At 39.8% G+C, this 20,508-nt stretch overlaps 7 protein-coding genes across 7 annotated transcripts; 5 read left to right on the top strand and 2 right to left on the bottom strand. All coding sequences in view use genetic code 12, as the record gives it.

The window, feature by feature from the left end:
• Nucleotides 1-841: 841 nt before the first annotated feature.
• On the top strand, nt 842-2,651 carry GPT1 (Gpt1p; the record flags this gene model as incomplete). Its single annotated transcript, XM_007372424.1, has 1 exon — nt 842-2,651. One exon carries the CDS (start codon nt 869-871, stop codon nt 2,591-2,593), a length of 1,725 nt encoding a protein of 574 aa, XP_007372486.1.
• A 161-nt stretch (nt 2,652-2,812) lies between these two features.
• Nucleotides 2,813-3,568, top strand: SPAPADRAFT_130696 (splicing factor SR family protein; the record flags this gene model as incomplete). The annotated part of the gene is made up of 1 exon (XM_007372423.1): nt 2,813-3,568. The coding sequence occupies one exon, from the start codon at nt 2,813-2,815 to the stop codon at nt 3,566-3,568; it is 756 nt and encodes a 251-aa protein (XP_007372485.1).
• Nucleotides 3,569-4,073: 505 nt separating this feature from the next.
• SPAPADRAFT_131543 (uncharacterized protein) lies at nt 4,074-5,327 on the top strand (the record flags this gene model as incomplete). Its single annotated transcript, XM_007372422.1, has 1 exon — nt 4,074-5,327. One exon carries the CDS (start codon nt 4,074-4,076, stop codon nt 5,325-5,327), a length of 1,254 nt encoding a protein of 417 aa, XP_007372484.1.
• A 49-nt stretch (nt 5,328-5,376) lies between these two features.
• On the bottom strand, nt 5,377-9,291 carry SPAPADRAFT_132663 (translation initiation factor 3 subunit; the record flags this gene model as incomplete). Its single annotated transcript, XM_007372421.1, has 1 exon — nt 5,377-9,291. One exon carries the CDS (start codon nt 9,289-9,291, stop codon nt 5,377-5,379), a length of 3,915 nt encoding a protein of 1,304 aa, XP_007372483.1.
• Nucleotides 9,292-9,810: 519 nt separating this feature from the next.
• On the top strand, nt 9,811-11,999 carry SPAPADRAFT_53419 (SCF ubiquitin ligase complex subunit; the record flags this gene model as incomplete). Its single annotated transcript, XM_007372420.1, has 2 exons — nt 9,811-9,828; nt 10,011-11,999. The coding sequence occupies 2 exons, from the start codon at nt 9,811-9,813 to the stop codon at nt 11,997-11,999; spliced, it is 2,007 nt and encodes a 668-aa protein (XP_007372482.1).
• Nucleotides 12,000-13,179: 1,180 nt separating this feature from the next.
• On the top strand, nt 13,180-17,346 carry RPM2 (ribonuclease P; the record flags this gene model as incomplete). Its single annotated transcript, XM_007372419.1, has 1 exon — nt 13,180-17,346. The coding sequence occupies one exon, from the start codon at nt 13,367-13,369 to the stop codon at nt 17,252-17,254; it is 3,888 nt and encodes a 1,295-aa protein (XP_007372481.1).
• Nucleotides 17,347-17,972: 626 nt separating this feature from the next.
• MNN15 (putative alpha-1,3-mannosyltransferase) lies at nt 17,973-20,177 on the bottom strand (the record flags this gene model as incomplete). Its single annotated transcript, XM_007372418.1, has 2 exons — nt 17,973-20,044; nt 20,141-20,177. 2 exons carry the CDS (start codon nt 20,175-20,177, stop codon nt 18,015-18,017), a joined length of 2,067 nt encoding a protein of 688 aa, XP_007372480.1.
• Between the last annotated feature and the right edge of the window lie 331 nt (nt 20,178-20,508).

Genomic DNA, 20,508 nt, shown 5'->3' with positions numbered 1-20,508 from the left:
ATCAACAACGTCCATCTGAAATCAAAGACGAAACAAATATTACTAAAAATTGATAAACCCGATAAACGGCCTACTCCACAATATCCTTCTCTTGCGTTTCAGAAAAAAAACTACGCATCACAGTTTACTCGAACTGGCAATGAAATCTGGAGCTAAGTTGATAAGACATGAACTTTGTATGGACATTTTTCTCGCATTTCTTAAAGTAGGTCTCATTACGCATTTCCAGATCAGGAAGAAATCGTTGCGCTTTCTCCGATGTGTAAAAAATGTGCAATGACACAAAGAGCACAAAAAAATAAGATCCATTTTAATTGAGTGGGGGATTGTCGGAATCTAATAAATTGGCGATTGGCGCGGTAAATGAGTGTCCGAAGTTACTGCATTTGGTTATCGCATTAATTAATTACGCAAGATTGATGTGATAACCACAGATATTGGATTAAGTTTTTGCAGTAAATCAAGCAGATCCAACCGATCGAGAGTTGTTCACACATCCGCAACAGCAATAGAATACAGGGTAAGCCCGGAATCAGTTACAAGGTATAGTTTGAGTGGGGTCTTGTATTGTTATAGGGCATTTTTTATTGTCACTCAAGCGGGGGGACCCTCCAGTATTAAGAGGGGACATTAAAAATCCACCTGGGCTTCGCAAAAAAAAAGAAAAAAATACAATGGAATTTTTGTGATAATTTATTAGATTAGCCGCCAATTAAGTAGGCTAAGGTGAAAAGATAACAATTGAAATGGAAAACTTGATTAGCGTAATTAGGTCCACCCCCCACCAGATGGATATAAATAATCATTAATTTCTTCTTTGTAGATCGTGTCGTACCTTAGTAGTTAACCTTTAGCAAATGCCAATACTATGAAACCTTCTGCATCAAACACAGACAAAATCCACCTGAACCCTATCAGTCCAGTTATATCACAAGTTCACGTCGATGATCTCGGAATCTCGTCGATACTTTCAAACAAACATGTCACCCTTAATATCGATCATGAAGTAGACAAGGACGAAGCCCTTATCCTTGCTATGGGTTATAAGCAAGAATTCAAAAGAGAGTTTTCTCTTTGGTCAGTATTTGCTGTCAGTTTCTCGGTCTTGGGTTTACTTCCTTCCATCGCCGCTTGTTTTGACTACCAACAATTGGTCATTGGTATGTCTCCTATTCCCTGGATTATTGCTGTTATCTTTGTCACATCAGTTGCTCTCAGTTTGGCAGAAGTCGCTTCGGCATTCCCAGTTGCATCCGGTACTCCATACGCCGTATCTCGATTAGCCCCACCTAAATACCAATCATTCTTGACCTGGATCACATGTTGGTCCAACTGGATGTGTCAAATCACCGCATCTCCCTCGGTCAACTATTCCGGTGCCTGCATGATGCTTGCCCTTAGATCATACAATGATCCTTCATACACTCCTACCAACGGAGAAATCTACGCTTTGACTCTTGGAATCCAAATTGTTCACGGTATCATCAGTTCCTTGCCCACTGGCTGGTTAGCAAAGTTTAATTCTGCTGGTACCACCTGTAACATTCTTTTCCTTTTCATTGTGTTTGTTATGATTCTCGCCGGTAACAACCGTCAAGAACTCAACCCTGACATAGAGGGATTGACTAAATTCAACGTTAATGCCATTTCCTGGTCATTGTACAACCAAACTGAATGGCCTACCGGTATTGCTATGCTTATGTCTTTCTTGGGGGTTATTTGGGCCATGTCTGGTTACGACTCTCCATTCCATTTATCAGAAGAATGTTCCAATGCTGCCGTGGCTGCTCCAAAGGCTATTGTTTTGACTTCAACTGTTGGTGGTCTCATTGGTTTCTTATTTATGATTGCTATCGCATATACTGTCGTTGACATTGATTTAATTGCCCAAGATCCACAAGGTTTGGGACAACCGTTTGTTACATACTTGGCCCAAATTATGAATGGGAAATTGGTGATTGCTGCTACCGCACTCACCATTATCTCATCCTTCTTTATGGGTTGTTCCTGTATGCTTGCTGCATCCAGAGTCACATTCGCTTATTCTAGAGATGGAATGTTCCCTGGATCTAGATGGTGGAAACAAGTTCTCCCACTCACTCAAACACCCGTCAATGCCGTCTGGATCAACTTGTTTCTTGGACAATTGTTTTTGTTGTTGATGTTTGCCGGTGATGTTGCCATTGGTGCCATTTTCTCCGTCGGTGGTATTGCTGGTTTCGTTTCCTTCACCATGCCTACATTGCTTAAAATCACCTATGCCAGAGACAAGTTTGTTCCGGGCCCATGGAGTCTTGGTAAATGGAGTTCTCCAATTGGGTTCGTCTCCGTTGCATTTGTGGCTGTCATGATTCCAATCTTGTGTTTCCCATATGTGAGAGGTGCCGACTTGAACCCAGAAGAAATGAACTGGACCGCATTAGTATTCTTTGGTCCACTTTTATTGGCTACTATTTGGTTTGTGGTTGATGCTCACAAGTGGTACGTTGGTCCAAAGAGTAACTTGGACGAATACATTGAGTATTCCGACCAAGATGAATTAGAGGGGATCGATGGTAAAGTTGAACATGTCACATCTAACGAAAAGAGTTAGGGTTTTTTATTTATAGGTTGTAGTAATGAGTTTAATGTATATTAATATTGGAATACTTGTAAGTAATTTATCGTAATAATCTAGGAATAATTACTAGGTGTAATATACTGGCAAGACCTGTCGCAAATTTGCAACTGCTGCTCATCTGCAGACACAGCAAAAAAAAAAATATCACAATAAATAAAAAAAAACAATTATCAACTACACCAACATCACTCAATGAATAGACAATACAACAACAACAACTACCAATCACGAGATAACCTAGTGACATGTGCATTCTATAACAAGATAGGAGCATGTAGGCATGGAGAGAAATGTTCCAAGAAGCACATAAAACCAACCACATCGCGAACCCTCCTCCTTTCCAACCTCTATCAAAACCCCAAACTTAAAACCGCCACCACCGACGACGCTGAAGATGAGCTCACACCTAAACAGATCCAAGAGATATTCGACCAGTTTTATCGAGATATATTTGTTCATTTCGCTACTACCGGTGAGATTTCCCAGTTGGTGGTTTGCGAAAACGAGAATAATCATCTTAATGGGAATGTCTACGTGCGATACAAGTCAGAAACAGATGCGAGTGAGAGTATGAAACAGTTGAACAGTGAGTGGTTCAATGGAAGGCCTGTACATTGTGAATTGTCACCCGTGGACAGTTTTTCCGAAGCCAACTGCAGAGCATATGAAACGGATGTTTGTTCGAGAGGAGAACATTGTAACTATATGCATGTACGGAAACCCACGAAAAAGTTGGCTGATGATTTGTTTAAAGCTCAGGAAAAGACAAGGTTGTTGAAACGAATGCAGGAGTTGATTCCCAAGATTAAGCCCGAGAAGGAAGAACACAAGAACGAGGTGGCTTCATTGCTTAGTAATCCAATAGCTCAACACGCTGTTGCTGAGTATCAAGAGAAGGAGCCACTAGAACTGACCACTACTTCTGTTGTTCTGCAATTGTTTGACTAATAGAGTATGCAGTTTGTTGTAAGTAGTGTACTTCCCCCGGAACGAAAAAAAAAAAAAACATAACCAATTTTCACATTGTGTAGTTGAAGAAATTTTGTAACTCTCTTCTTCTTCCCGCTTAGTTCAGTTTCCATTCGCCAATCTGATGAACCTCAAAGATAAAAGCAAGGCTACTTGATTATCTTTCATAGACCTGGCAACGTATACTTCTGTGACACACCATCGTTCCACCCCTTTTCATTCAATACCACACCAAAAAAAGCCTTCGGCCGTTGTTCGGAGAAGCCAATTACAGAGAAAAAAAAGACAAACAGAAAAATCCGGGTCTATTTCCCGCATGATGATTTCGACGACATTTAGGTTGCTACCTCAGCATACACATAGTAGCATTCTGCGAGTACGAATAAACGTATACTTGAAACCAGTTCAATTCCAATTCTCAACTATTCTGCGTCAATTGTTTTCGACATTCTCCATCTCACATCAAAAGAACTCGACAAACAATATGGACACGACAACAACCAAAGAGAAACCAGATGCCCATCATATACACAAGGAGAGCAAGCATACCCACTCCCACAGTGGTGCCGCTATATTCCACCACCACCATCATTCATTGCATGAGCCCAACCAACATTTGTTGGACAAAACTTCCCCGGCGTCCCGGATCACCTGGATCGGGCTTTTCGTCAATGTCGGCCTCGCAATTTCCAAGGGAATTGGTGGGGTATACTTCCACTCGCAAGCATTAATAGCCGATGCAATCCATTCCGTTGGCGACATGATTGCCGACTTCCTCACGCTTGCCACGGTCAATGTCGCGGCTAAAGTAGGAACACCTACCAAGTTCCCCTTGGGCTACGGGAAGATCGAATCTATTGGGTCGTTTCTCGTTAGTGCCATTTTGCTTTTTGCTGGTATTTCCATCGGATGGTCTTCATTAATCCTGATTTTCGAGTTTGTGTTGCCTTCATACTGGTACGACATCGTTAGTCAAGTCCACATTGGCCATTCCCATTCACACACCGACATGTTAACTTCGAGCGACCATGGGCACTCCCATTCACACTTGTCGGGACTAGCCGAACCAGAACTCAGACCTCATAAAGTTGTCCCCAACATCAATGCTGCTTGGCTTGCCGGTGCATCTATCATCGTCAAGGAAATTCTCTTTCGCGAGACTCTTAAAGTCGCCAACCAAACCAACTCCAAAGTGTTGGTGGCCAATGCCTGGCATCACAGAATCGACTCCTTGACTGCAGTAGTAGCGTTGCTTACCGTCACCGGAGGAGTGTTATTCAATGTCGCTTGGTTAGATTCTGTTGGTGGGATTGGGGTTTCCATCTTGATTATCAAGGCCGGCTGGGATACCATCAAGGAAGCATGGTTTGAGTTAATTGACCGTGGTGAAAAGCCAGGAAGTGAATTGTATGACAAAATTGATGAGATTGTGCGCCAGGAACTATTAAGTAATGAAGAGTTGAACAAGTTTAAGTTGGCACAATTGTCGGTGTTGTCCAGTGGTGCCAATACAAATATCCGGATGGTGCTTCACACCGATGTCAAGGGTATTGATTTGAAAATGTTGAACAAGTATGAGGAACAATTACTGGCGTTGATTAAAGAAGATGACAAGTTTGTCAGAAACATATTCATCCAGTTCAAAGAAGTTGATCAACTAGAAGATGAGCACACCCATGAGCATGAACACACTCACGACCATACACACAGTCACGACCATCATGACCACACCCATTAATAGACTTATAAATAGTTTACTTTGCTATGTACATATATTATAAACAAATTTACTTTTTCTTGGAACCCTTCTTTCCCTTCTTTGGCTGGTTACCACCTTCAATAAACTTCAAAATATCATCAATGGACTTGCTGGCAATTTCTGGATCTGGTTGAGGAACTTGATGTTTCTTACCAGCTTTCTTCTTTGAGGCAGCAGTAGTGGCAGAAACACCTGGGACCTTGACTTTAGAAGCAGACTTGGCAGTGGCGGCGGCAACAGCAGCAGCTTGCTTCTTAGCTTCTTGACTCTTTGCATTCATGTACTCAATGTACATGTTGACACTGCCGGTGTATCTAGAAGCTTGCTTGGTCAAGGAATCATCCGGACCCAACAACTTTTGGAAGATATCATGGGCAATAACGTACAAATCACGAGATTCCTTAAACTTGTTAATGGAAACCAACAAGTTGGCAAGACGGAAATAGATGATACCAGTAATTTCAGAAACATTACCATTAACAGCAACCGATAATTCAAGAGCTTCTTCAAGGAATTGGGTGGCGGCGGGGTATGCCTTGATTCTCATCATGGCTTCACTGGAGTTGGTCAAAGTGTTGATCAAAGTTGGGTGATCCTTTCCGTATACACTGGCCCAGGTTTGCATGGCGTGCTTGTATATCTTCAATGAGTTCAAAGTTTGATCATTACCAGCTTCATAGTAGGCAGCATTCATGTAAGCGGTGATGGTATCAGCCGAGTCAAACCCAGTGGTACGTTCACACAAAACAATGGCTTTACGACCGAGAATGGCAGCTTCAACTTCGTACCCTAATTGTTGATACATTTGCGCAACCAAAGTGTAGAATCTGGCAGTTTCAGCATTGACTTTACCATAAATGTTTTCTTGAATGCCAACAAGTTCATTGATTAAAGCAATACCAGTTTCTCTGTCCTTACCACCAGCGGCAATATGGGCACGGGCACTAAGGAAGATTTCTTCAATAAGACTAGACTTGCTGGAAGAATCCTTGACTAATGGAACAAAGTTAACGATATCATCAGCGATAAAAGTTGAAGAACGAGCCACGGTCTTTTCGACAATGGTTGGAGATGACTTCTTGGCCTTCTTCTTGGACTTGGTTTCGATGGTTGAAACCTTGAAATCTTGAGCTTGCGCATCAAAATCTTCCTTAGTGAAGGCATATTGCTGAGACTTCCATTGAATACCAAACTTGTGAGCAATTTCTCTCAATAATTGAGGAGCACGAATGGTACTGTTCCAGTCAGAAGGTAAAGTGTATCTAAATCTAACCAACGCTTCAGTTTGAATCAATTGTAACACAGCATCAGTGGTCAATTTGGTGAATTCAAATGCAGATTCAGGGTAAAAATCACGGTAAACTGGATCAATTTCCACAGAAGGAGTAGAAGTGATGGCACTACCCAACAAACAGTTGTGGAAGTGAGCAACAGCAAATGGAACCAAGTAAGTTGGCAATCCGGTAGTCAATTGTCTCAAGATATGCTTAGATGAACGGGCCACGATTTCACGAACAATGATGGTGTAAAGAACATTCAAATTAGCAACAATAGGTTCATAAGTGGCCTTGGATGGTTCCTCTTCATCTTCCTTTTCTTCTTCAGCTTCCTTCTTTTCTTCCTTAGCTTCCTCTTTAGCCTCTTCTTCAGCCTTCTTAGCCTCTTCTTCCTTCTTCTTGGCTTCTTCTTCCTTCTTGGCCTTCACTGCTTCTTCATTAGCCTTGATGGTTTCAGCTTCCTTAGCAACAAACTCTTCCTTCTTGGCGATAATTCTTTCAGCAATGAAACCCAAGTATCTCATACTGATACCGGCTCTATGCAACATTTCTGTCAATTGCTTACCATCAAATGGAACCAATTGCGAACTGACGTCATTCAAGAATTCTTCAACCAAGTGTTCCTTAATGAACTTAGAAATCTCCCTCACAGTTGCTCTATCTTCATCAGATTCAGTATCAGTGGAGAATGCATCTGGGTTGAACACAACTTGTTCAGTTGGCAAAACAGGCTCAGTCTTGTCACCTTCAGCCTCAGCTTTTTCGGCGGCGGCCTTGATCAATGGAGCAATCTTGCGTTTCCACCATTCTGTAACGGCTTCATGACGAACTAAAGCTTCTCCATGGGGATAAGATTGAGGGCTGGATGGGTCGAAATGTTGTTCGGTGAATTCAATATCACGAGGAGTAGTTCTGTACAAGTCAATAACATACTTACGACCATCGGTACCTTTCAAACCCTTGGAGTCCTTAGAAACAACCAATTCACCCTTGGACTTGACTTCAGGAGAAAGTTCAACAGTGTGAGGTTTCAAATGGAACACATCAGCAACTTGCTTAAGAGGTTCAGTGAAGGATGCATCTTCAAGAATCTTATTGGCATCAGTGGATAACCCGTAGACAACCTTTTCACCACTTTCTTCCTCATCTTCAGGGGCAGGATCCAAGACACCTGGGACAGGCGCTTGACAGACAATTCTCTTACCCATGTAATCAACGATACAAGTGACTAAATTGTAAATACCTCTAACGTCACGACTGTTCATGACTTTAACACCTGCCAAATCCTTGGCGGCAATATAACGAGAAGCTTCTTCACCACCGGTAGCTTGGAAAGTGTCAACAGTAGTGGCACCAGTGGAGTAGAAAATACCATTCTTCAAGTAAATGTGCTTGTCTTCTTCCTCAGTAGGGTTCATTGGGGTCAAGTTACCCTTGATGATGTTAATGGCGGTTTCAGTAGCAGTCTTGTTGAAGTCAAAGATGGACTTGTGGATCAACTTTTCACGCAAGATACGTTCTTGGATGGAAGTGGTTGGCAATTCCTTAATGGCTTGAATGTCACTGTTCCAGTCCTTGACATAGTCGGACCCGTCAACCCCGTTGGAGATGAGAGGGAGTTGGGAACGGGAAACATCGGGGAAGTTCTTGTTGGCGGTGGTGGTGTTGACCAACCATGGGTAGGCCAAGTATGAGTTGTTTGGCAACAAGTAAGTTTCTGGATGTTGGGTAGCTGACGATAAGTTAATTTCATTTTCCTCAATAGTCTTGGCGAAACTTGGAGATAAGGAGGAAACTAAGTCGTACAACAAGAATGACTTGAAGAATTTACCCTTTTCATTGACCTTGATTTCAGGATTGAAGTTAACGGTGGAAGATTTGTTGACAAAGAAACCGGAGAAGTGACAAGTAATGTTGAAAGTCTCGTGTTCCAAAGTTTGCAAGGACAAGTAGAGCAAGTCGCCCTTGTTCTTTTGGAAAGGTGGGACAGGGGACCATTGAGAAACACTCAACGACTTGATTGGAACTTTCAAGGCGTCGTTAACCTTGTCAAAGTCGGTGGCATCGACGAACTTACCCGAGAAAGACTTCATGGAAACAGTTTCGGCGAATTCGGCGATCTTGGTCAATTCTTCGGCAGGAAGTTGAACTTCGTTGGCAGCTTCTTCTTCTTGTTCGGGCTTTTGTTCGGCTTTGTCTTCCTTTGGCTTGACATCATCAAGTTCAATGTTGTTAAACTTAGAAACACCAGCAGCAACACCGAAATCGTGGGAGATACGGTCAATGTAGTGCAATCCGATAACTTCTCTGAATCTACTGATTTGGTCATAGACAGCAGCCAAGTTGTAAGCCTTTTCCTTGATTTCAACGTTCAATTCTTCGACATCGGCCAAACCTAATTCTTCGATGATTTGAGCAAAAGTAGACAAATCGTCAAAGTGAGCGGTTACGTCGACACCATTAATAACAATAGTGTAACTGGTCAAGTTACGAGACAAAGGAATAATGCTCAATGATTGTTTCAAGTCAGCTAAACTTTCTTCATAAGCCGAAGGTAAAGTTAAGGTTTCAGTAGTTAAGAAATGGGGTAATTGAACCTTTAAGGCAAGTTCCTTAACGGCAACTTGTTGTTCTTCAACTTCTGCTTGTGGTTCCCCAGAAGACATTGTTGAAGAGGTAGGGATATTAGTTTGGGGGAGTATGAAAGAAGGAAGTCGGATGGATGTAAAAAATTTGGGGTTGAAAAATTTTTTTGCGGACGACATTTTTTTTTTTTTCATGCTGTCGGAATTGTCTGTCTGACGAGAGAAGATGCTGCGAAAGACTGGACTGGGCTCAAATGGAAGCACAACCATACCAAGCACAACAATACCAAGCACAACGATACCAAACACACCAGTGTCGATGACGCTCATAAAAAGACGGCCATCCGTTGCCATGGTGCATATCAGCTTTCTGTAGATTTGCTCCTTCGTCCGACGTACAGCTGCGCCAGTAGACCGTGCTTACCAGCATTATGTCACACATACAGCATTGTCTGTTGCTCGCTAGAAACACTCTTCCCCTCTTACCAAGCTGGCTCCTCTACGATTAACTCTCTTTGACTCTGCTGTGGCTTGGAGCTTTCTTAAGGGAAAGCAAACGTCGACTTCCTAACTGGGAAGGTCATCGCACACACTTCCAACATGTGTAAAAAACGTGGTGTACGCGCTCCCCCACGCAACACTTAGCAAAAAAATTAGCAAAGGCAAATGACCAATATCATCACAACTCCTTCCTTTGTGGTTGCAAGCAAATGGAAGATCATACAGAAGAAAGGGATGTATTGGGGAACACAATCACCAAAGTACCCCCAGTGGAGAAGTCGAGTGTGGTGGAAAATAAGCTAAATATCAATGATCTCCCCATTGAATTACTCATTGCTATCTTTTCCGAACTTGATCCCGTGTATCTCAACATAATGAGACTAGTGTGCAAGAAATGGAACTTTGTCATAAACGATCGCGAAACATGGACTAATGCATTCACCAACAAGTTTCACACACCCAAGATTTTCCCGTCGTTGTCGCTGAATTGCATGACTGAATACTTTATGCGTTTGAATGTGGCAAAGAACTGGAAAAAGGGCCACGCCACCCACTCGTTCTACCAGTTGATCAATAACGAGTACAGGTTTAATGACTTGACAAGATGCGATTTCAAACAGGATAGAATTATGATTTTCCTGAAGCGCCATGGCAACATTACCCTGGGGAACTTGCACAGCGGCAAGAATCAAAGCTTTATACCGGGTGGATCAAACCTAAATATTACTTCTCTGTGCATGAATGGAAATTATTTATTGACGGGGAAACTAAACGGAGAAGTTCATTTGAAAAATTTGGTAACTCTGACTTCGGTCACCAGCCGTTCAAGCTATCAAGTGTTTGGAGAACCCAGCGATTCTCCCATAATGTGTGTTTGCATGAATGACTATCCTGATAAGTTCAAGAGTAAAGTTGATGCAATCAGTGGTGGGTACAAGGGCGATTTAAAGTGCTGGAATTTTCAAGGAAAACTCGTGAGACAGTTTCAATTTGAACAAGAGGTTGTTTACAATGTTTTGTCCGATTTCCAGAAATACATAATATTAAACACTGACAAAAGAGTTGTTATTATAGACTACCAGAAGTTGGAAATATTGAAAGAATATGATATGGGGTTTACCATTGTAAACACTCAAGACCCAAACACTGCAAGTTATTACGACCATCTAATTCACTACAAAAACAAATTAGACATTGATTATTCCGACAAGAACATTATACTATGCTACGACACAAACATCAAAGTGTTCAATTTTGAAACAGGAATAGAGCGACAATTACATGTAAATGTGCCGATTGTTAAATCGTACCTACAAACATGTTCTGAATCTAAACTACTAGCGAGCCGAAATAGAAGCATAATCGGCGGAGATGGGTTACTTTATGTCAATCTTCTTGCTGATGAGAGTGTGATTATATGGAACATACGTGATGACAGTCGAGAAATCGAACCAATCGTACACATACAGCCATCATTAAATTATATGAAATATTCACCAATGATACACGATGCCATAGTACAACGCGATCTACCATTTGTGGTTGATGTAGCTGTTACAAGTACTGTGCTTGCGGTGTGTGGTTACAATGGTCTTTGTAATATATATGACGTGTACACCGGGAAGTATCTTCGTGAGATATCGCTCAAGTTTCCAAAGAAGTTTGAACACATGCACGATCGTCTTATTGGTGATGTATACATCAAGTTAAACCCCAATCAGTTGGATTGTAATGGGGTGATTGTTTGTGGTGATACTGTACAATACTTTCAATTTGGAGATTTGCAACCGGATACTGTAAATAAGCCGAAAAAGCAAAAACTGGTAAATTTGGGTATTCATAGTAAACACGAATCGAAAAAGAAAATCCAGGAAGGAATGGACGAATATCACACTCAGCAATACCAGCAGAGGATGAAACAAGCTTTGTTGGACAAGTATAACGGAACACTCTATGATGATGAAGATGAAGAATTGTCGATTGCGTTGGCTATAAGTGAAAGTTATCACAACAGTACTGGTGATGTCAGCCAGCTAGAAGAAGAAGAAGGAGGAGTAGGAGAAGATTATGAAGAGCAAAGGCGAGAGCAAGAAGTTGAGCAGGCACTTGATGAAGATTTGCTATTAGCAATCGAATTGTCGAAGCAAGAAGAGGAGAACAAGAAAATCGTAGATCAGATAATCAATGGGCCGGTTGAAATGAGTAGCAGTCAACACGCGATGCTAAATGATGAAGAAATCGATGAAGAGCTACGAAGAGCGTTGGAATTATCATTGATTGAGCATTAACGTTTGTAGATATTATAGAACAGTACATTTATGCACATTCAAAAGATTCTTGCATTTGCACATGTAGTGACAGTTAACCTAAGATTTAAAAGTACCGCAGTTGTAAATGTCTCGGGTTTGAACGTTTTGCAAACATGCTGAGCGATGGTTCCACAACGGTTCCACGACGGTTCCACGATGGTTCCACGATTGATCTTTGCTGAAGCCCTTGCCAAGGTTGCACAAGCGTTGTTACAACCATCGGATAAGCTTTTGAGAACGGAAGAAATAAGAAAAAAACCAATTTTGCAGCCAAGCAAGTTCGATCGAGTCACCAAACCGCAGATGTGAATAACCGCGGAGCCAGATAAACTCGTCTAATGCAAGTGAATTTAGACTGCAGGCGAACCAATAACCCACATAAATGAGTCAAGGAACGATATTTGTTTTACATTCATATGGTTCGTCTAGATACTTTATCCTACCAGAATGTGCATGCATTCACTGTATCTTGACAGACGTTCTTACTCAGATTATTGCCCTTTCCGTTAGTTTTACACAATTGTAGATACATTTGAGAAATGTCAACTTTAGACTACATAAATATAAACCAATGGAACCCGCTCGTCAGAGGTTGACCCGAATCGTACGATCGGAACTCCGAACCAAAGATAAACAAAAATCGGATTTAATCGCGAGAGAAAAACAAAAAAAAAAATTAGGTTTAAAAATCTGATCCGTATTTTCTTTCTTTTTTTAGGAGTTCCGATTTCTTCCCCTGGGCTCGGCGCCCGCAGTGAACCGCACCACATTTCCTCGCCCGTTCATTGGCCAATTTATGTCAGTAAAATGGTACAAAGTTATTCCTTAATGACTCAGTGCGAAAAGCAGTTTTATAGATGGTTAGTAGAAAACTATAGTAACAAACAACAAGTTATAGTAAATAAGTGCTAGTACAGCCGGTGGCAAATCGCATGTAGAATTCGTTTACATTTGCTTACCCCCCTCTCTACTATCTTTAGTCAATAACTTACTCCTCAATAAGAAAAGAAAAAAATGGCCTTTGTTTTCAGACCCCTTTGTAATTTTTTTATTTTTATTTTATTTTTTTTTTTTCTATTCGCTTTCTCTCTGGTTCGTTTCCTGCTCTACTTTTTATGCTCCTTTGTTTTCCCTTCCTCTCTCTCTTCTCTTTTTTTTTACAACCACAATCGTGTTGCCAGTAAGGGCATTAACTGAACTATTCAAATACCACAAACTACATTCCCAATTCTAACTATTAATTCCTGCATACATACACATCCACTTTCATATGTACTGTTAACTCAACAAAAACACAGCAGCAAGTAACTTAACCATTTATATCACACACCCACTTGCATCTGATCATGGTTTTCTTTTCTATAATACGCATGGCTAAATACTCCGCCAAACCTGAAATCAAATTACAGTTCTTCCAATCATCGTATCCCTATTTCAAGTCCAGTTACTACTACAACAATGTTATCAAGTACCAAAGATTTCACAGCAACTGGTGGTGGAAGAAATACTGTTCTACAAGACAAAGAAGGTTCTTAACCATATCCAACGGCCACTATGGTTTATACTACACAATGTACCATCACGACGCTGAACGCAGAAAACAACAACGGGAATATCAACGCTATATTAGATATTATATCATGAAGCACATGGCTCAGGTAGACAGAATTACTTACAGACAGCAGCAGCAGCAACAACAACAGCAACAGCGCGGCAGTTACGGTCGTCACCACTTTAGACGTGGCCATCATTGCCATGGTCATTTCAAATTGCTCATTCTTGGATTCACAGCCCTCCTGTCCAGTCTCATTGATTCTCAATTTGAAAACATAAAGAAGTTTTCATCCACCATGATTGCATCTTTGAACTTCAAAGTCGGCAAAGAAGTCGCTCCCGCATTCGTCACACCCGCTGCAGCATCAATGAGTCCAGCAAGTTCAACCAGCACTTATGTATCTGGATTGCTTTCCAGTAACAACCCTTTTGCATCTACGTCACAACGTTTCTACTCCACACACACTACATTCACATCCACAGCACCTAGGAAGAATTATGACCACATAAAAGTTCCCAGCATAGTTGAATTCGTCAAGAATATCCACACTACTCAATCCAAACCCGTCGAACCACAATTTGAAGCACACTTTTTACAAACCCAAATCGACAACATCACATCTGCATTCAACAACTTTAAACAACCGCAAGATTTGAATATCATCTACCCTCTTTACCAAGCAATAAAGCGAAACGAATTAGCATTACCCACTGTTGAATTGTACAACATTGTCCTTGAATCAATTGTCCGTAGAAGCCTCGATGGTGAATCCACATTACAAGCTATTGAAAGCAAATTGACCAACTTATTAACCGTGTATCAAGACATCCTTTCAACTGGGTTGAAACCAAACAAGAGCACATACAATTTAGTGGTTGATTCATTATTAGATTCAAGCTTGAAATGCGTGGCATTGCCAACTTCAAATCCATTACAGTATCAAGAAATACAAAAGAAGTCTCAAGAATTTGTTCAAATTACAATTGAATTGTTTCATTCAATTTCTAACCAATTGGATTTGCGAGCTTTGTTGCCTAAGTTGTTCCAAGTTATTGGCAACTACCCTGAATTAATCACCGAATCTGTTCTCAAGCCGTTCATTCCTTTAATTCAATCAGTTGAAGTTGCCGACAAGAACTACTACTTGTCAGTGATTGAGATTTCTAAATATTTCACCAAGTTCAACTTACTTCCTGGTAAAGAGATTTATTCCATTATAGAGTCAGCGTACGACAAGTACAAGAATTTAGAAGATGTAGAAGGAAACGAATTCAAAGTTTATGAAGCAGTTGTTACTAGCTTAATCTACAACAATCACATGAACAAGGCTAGTCAATTCTTGGATGATATTTTACTCGACTATAAGGAATCCTTACAATTTGATGTAAGACCAACCAAAGCCCAAATTGGAAACTTGATTGCCTCATTCCTTCAAGCAGTGATTGCTCATACTGATGTCAACAGAGGGTACGAATTATTTTTGAGATTTAGTTCCATTCCTTATCTTCCCGAGTTACCTGTTTCCTTCTACAACTATATAATTTGCCAATATGGACAACATGCATTAGTAAACGATGATGTGTATGCTACTTTATGGAGGTTGTACGACCACGTTGCCATCAGAAAGGATTTCCAAGATACTACTACTGTGGAAATGATGAAACAAACCAAGTTGTCATGTCGTGATTTATTACTTTCCATCACATTGGCTCGTGGTGACCATGAACGTACATTCCAATTAATCAAGGAAATAATGTTGAAGAATCACTTGATTGGAGATATGGAGATTTTGCAAAAGGTGTTAAATTACTTGTACAATGGAGTCATTTACAACAAGCAACAAGGTGAATATTTCAACCAATACTACTTTGGCTTGCTTTGGAACTTGATGGAATCACAAGCTTTACACTATCAAGTCAATTCCATCGATTTGAATGATTTCCTCTGTCAATTTGTCATTTATTTGATGATTAATGTTCCTGCGGAATTGCAACATAACAAATTGGCAGTTCAAGGTGTTGTTGATTATAATGTCAAATTACTCATGAACTCTCCCTTGGTTATCAAGAGTGTTAATATGATGGACATGCAAACAGACAACCTTTATGGTCTTGTTGTCATTTCTCGTCAATTGATGAACTATTCCGGTCAAGATGCTGAGTTAGTTGCCAAAATCGCCGAATTCCAAGCATTGTTGATTAATCAATTTGAAGATGCCCACAACTATTACATGGAATTGAGTGATGAAGTAAATGAATTTAAACGTGAATTGAAGGCCAATTTTGCTAATATTGGGCCACAATTGACCAACCCAACTTCAACCGTCATTGACGCTTGTCATCATTTGGGAATTGAGCTTGCTGGTGTTACAGCTCCAACGGAAAAAGATGTGTTACAATGTGATTTAGATTTAAGCATGTTGTTGAATATTAATTATGAAAAAGGTGTTGCTAAATTCCTTGAATTATTTCACCAAAGGAACGCACTCTATAAGTTTCAGACAAGTACTTGGAGAATAATCATCAACTTTAATTTCTTGCAAGAAGTGTTGCTCAACCAATCCCAAATCAAAATTGATCAATTCATTAGCAGAATTTGGATGTGTAACAAAGAAGATGCCATTGAATTAATGGAGCAAATAGTTGATTTTGATATCGCCTTGATTAACTATCATGTTGCTTTGTATTTGAAAGAGCACAATGTTTATGACACTAATTTATTGACTAAATTATTTAAATCATGTGCAAAAATCACCCAAGGTAAACTGAAGAAAGTATTGGGCCAAGAAGGATATTTTGCAAGTTTATATGGGAATACTAAGGACCAGAAATGGGTTGTTGCCTATTTGGAATATTTATTAAGTAAGGATATGTCGGCTGAAGTTATTGAAATTGTTGATAAGTATAAGTTGACTGGTCCTGAGGTTTCGTTGCTTTTGCTTGAAGCTGATTTATCTCAAATTACCAGGTTTCAAACAGACTTCCAACGCTCATTGAAATTTATCAAAGCAGGCAATGTCAAGTTGCTCGAATTATTAATCAAATACAATCTCAAGTTGAACACACCCGAATCGATTCACTTAATTCTTTCTCAATTTGCAAAGTATGCTCACGCAAGTCCCGAAATTGAAGAGTTGATTGCATACACCAAGTTAGTGAACTGCGTTCGTACTTCAAGTGGACTAAATGTAACTAGTTCTATCAAGAGTATTAACCATTTGGCCATTTCGATCTTGTCATCAGACAGTTTAGCCTATATGAAGCAACTTTATGATGCGAATCATAGTTTAGTTCGTGGACGTGAATCGGAATTTGTGACATCCATGTTTGACAATTTGATTAAAATATCGGCACAATATCCTGTAATGAACAAGTACAATAAAATTCTCAAGTTCATGAAATTGATTGACTTAGATACTTTGGAAGTATCACATTTCTTCCAAATCCTTAAGTTGATTAAAAACAATGTTGACATGCTTGGTTTAATGGTGCGTAGATTGATCAATGGTGGTAAGTTTACGGACATTCTCAATTTCTACTTTATGGAAGTGAGATTGTTTGACATTAAGCAAAAGAAAGAAGTGTTGGGCGAGATGTATGCTACTTTGAAAGAGGCTGGCGATATTAATAACGTCGAATACATTGAAGAGTTCTGCAGGGAGAACGGATTCAAGATTTAATTTATTATTTATTATTATTTTTATATGGATCATTTAATGGTATGGTATATGATATAGATGTTTATATTTAATGGACATTATTAGACATTTATGAATGTGTAGGTATTACTTTCACTGTAATTATATTGTCATAATTTTCTATAATACTTAAAATTTGCAGTGTAAAACTTTCCTCATTCCTTCGAATTAAAGTAGTGATCAGGAACAAAGGAATCAAGCAACTTCACTAATTCATTTGCATATAGTGTTCTTGAAGTGAATTTAATATTGAAACTGTTTGCTACGTTATACTCCAGTGCCCAAAAAGTCAAACAAATGTTTGAATAGACTGAATTTGATTATATATCCCTAGATCGGCTGTATTTGGGTATTTATACTACCAAGACTATCTTTGTAAGAGTTTTGGAAGAAAATTATCCCTTGGAATCACTCTCGTACCTCTCATACAATCTGTAGGAACATCTAACATGATGGCATGGAATGACTACAGACTATCTCACCTCGCATAAGGAAATGTCCAATCATTATATGTGGTCTCTGAGCTATTTAAATAGTGCAAACTTAAGTTAAATAGCAATTACACAGCGTATCATTTGCAATTCTCTTGTGTATGAAGACTAAGGTATGCAAAACCACTTTAAGACCTACCCAGGAATTCTCATAACCTTTTTTTTTGCAACCATAGTCTGCAAAAAAAAAAACAATTACTATGTTATGCTTTGCATATATATAATACATGTATTGTCTATTAACTTCCTATCTAACCCTGTGTGGAAACTTGCAAATACCTTCTCGTACCACCAGTATGCCAAACCTTGCCTAAATAATCAAACATTTTCTTATCATTATCATTAAACTGGTACACCTTCCCCATATCTTTCTCGCCAGCATCAAAATAACTATCAACTTCGCTATAAGCACAATAGTAATACCCCAGACAGATATCATTCTTGACCCATCCCCTTTGCGGTCCCCATTCTTCAATTACCTTGACGTGTTCTTCTTTGGGTTTATCGTTATTGATTTCGTCTATGTCCTTAGGTCTCAATTTCCACGATTGACGGAAACTAGTTTCGTAGGCGGTGTCAATGGGCGATCCAGGTTGTCTATATCTTGGTAAATCAGGAGGAACAATTGCATCCGTAATTCGAATTGGTGATTCGTATAGTTGTGAAAGCTCGATAACTTCAAACGTCACGTATGGGAATTTGAATTTATCCCGATAATACCCGTTTTTCTTACAGTATGCAAATCCAGAGTTGATCCAGAGTAGTTTTCCTTCTTCATTGATGTGACCGGGATGGGAAGAACATAACTCAGGTGTATCCGAGCTGGGATAGAACTTTCGTTTGGGATCAGTTGTGAGTTGTCCCACCGATGCAGCTGCATTGGGATTAAACTCGTAATTTTCATCTCCAGCCATGGAAAGACCAGCCCAATACATCTCCTTGTCTCCCCAAATCATAGATTTAACCGGTTCTTTCCAAAGTGATAACGGTAATGTCATGAGTAACCCCAAGTAGTGTTGTCGCTTGTTTATGGCAACTACCCCTGCTTCTTGATAATGTCTCCAACCTGTCATGTACCTGTTATTCAAGGTTTTATTTGTAACCCTGGTAATATTGAATAAAGAGTCCAAGGATACTTCATTAACCGGAAATAAACTGGACATGAAATTAGTTTCAAAAAACTCGTTATAATCACGTAATGTCCGATCTTGGAAGAAGTAAGCTCCTGAAGATTTATATTGTTTAGATTTGAAGAAAGTATCGGTAGGCACGAGAGGTACAGTATCTGCGTCAAGCATGATAACTTCCTCAAACGTAGTAAACAACAAGGCTAGCAATTTGTTTGAATAACCTGGAAATGAGTTCTTGTGGTTTCGATTAATACATGGTTTAATATGGACAAAAGTTATATCCTGTTTTGGGTATTTTGACCCGTATTCCTGATGTCCGTTCAATAAATCAATATGTTTCAAATACTTGTACTCGGAAGTCTTAGGATCAAGGAGGAAGTCAATCTCGGATATTGCTACTGCCTCGATATATCTCTTTGATTTTTCGTTTAAATCCAGATGCACAATTTGTATAGGGTATTGGTTGTTCAATGCTCGCAATACTCGAATCAACCTCATGATATCACGGGTATGTGCATTACCACCGGATATAACTATTCCCTTTCCTTGAACGTTTTGTACTATGGTTGAAATAATATTATCAGTTTTCATTGGTTTCTTGTTTAAAAGTTTGTTGTTCTTGTCAAATATCGGCCAGGTGTTATCGGGGATATCTATGGTTCCCGATTGAGTAACAACTTCAAACATGGGTAGATGATTTGTCAAGAATGGAAAGAATAATTCTGTGAGTTGATTGTAGAGTTTATTTTGTGGTTTGTCTAGGAAACATTTGCCATAGACTCTCATTAAACTGGCGGTATCGGCCATGATTTGCAGTATTTCCATGGTGACGTTTACAGCCTTGGAATATTCTTCTTCGAGTTTCTCCGTCAACTTTCTTCCTGTTTCTTTAAGGGTGGGTTTCTTGTCCCTGACGAATTTTTCCTTGTCGTCTATAGATTTGACAATTCTACTGTGTGCCAAATTGTATATTGGGAAAGTCCAATCTGGGTTCTCAGCGAGAAATTGGTTGAAAAACGTAGGACATTTGTCATCTAAAGGTGCTGTTTTAACCGTGTCAACATCATTATTGTAAAGCTTGATAAACTTATCGTAGTCGGAATATAAATAGTTGGTATAATGAATTTTGCTTCGTACTTGTCGACTGTGGTCTGCAAGTGAATCATAAGTGATTAAATTTGCCAAATTTATTCGTGAGATTTTCGTTTGTTGAGATATGAAGTAGCACACTAGTGCAAGCAAAGTACAGTATAGTATTCGCCTATAGGAAAGTTTCCATCTCATAGTAAAGCAACCAGTCTATGACATAGAAAGAAAAAGATGTGAAAGAAAATGTCCAGATTTGAGGTCAACTGTTTGCTTTCTGAACTAAGCCTAGATCCGTGGGCCCAATTTATCCAAGCCCTGTTGGAAAAATTTTAGGTTTTTGTGGTAGTGAATCTGCGTGGGCGGGCTTACTGATAGCGTGCGACGGCTGCAATTTTAAGCCCAGGTGCAGAGACAGAGAAGAAAAAAAACGTCGTTGTCTTGGCGCAACAAGATTTGATGCCTTGGCTCCGGCTTGACAGGGGTAAGTTCTCGTTATTGGTGTAGCCATGGGCTATCCAGGTACGTG

This window comes from Spathaspora passalidarum (assembly GCF_000223485.1).
Source record: "Spathaspora passalidarum NRRL Y-27907 unplaced genomic scaffold SPAPAscaffold_1, whole genome shotgun sequence".
Taxonomy (NCBI): Eukaryota; Fungi; Ascomycota; class Pichiomycetes; order Serinales; family Debaryomycetaceae; genus Spathaspora; species Spathaspora passalidarum.
The sequence above is the reverse complement of the archived record's forward strand: the minus strand, read 5'-3'. Positions and strand labels throughout refer to the sequence as shown.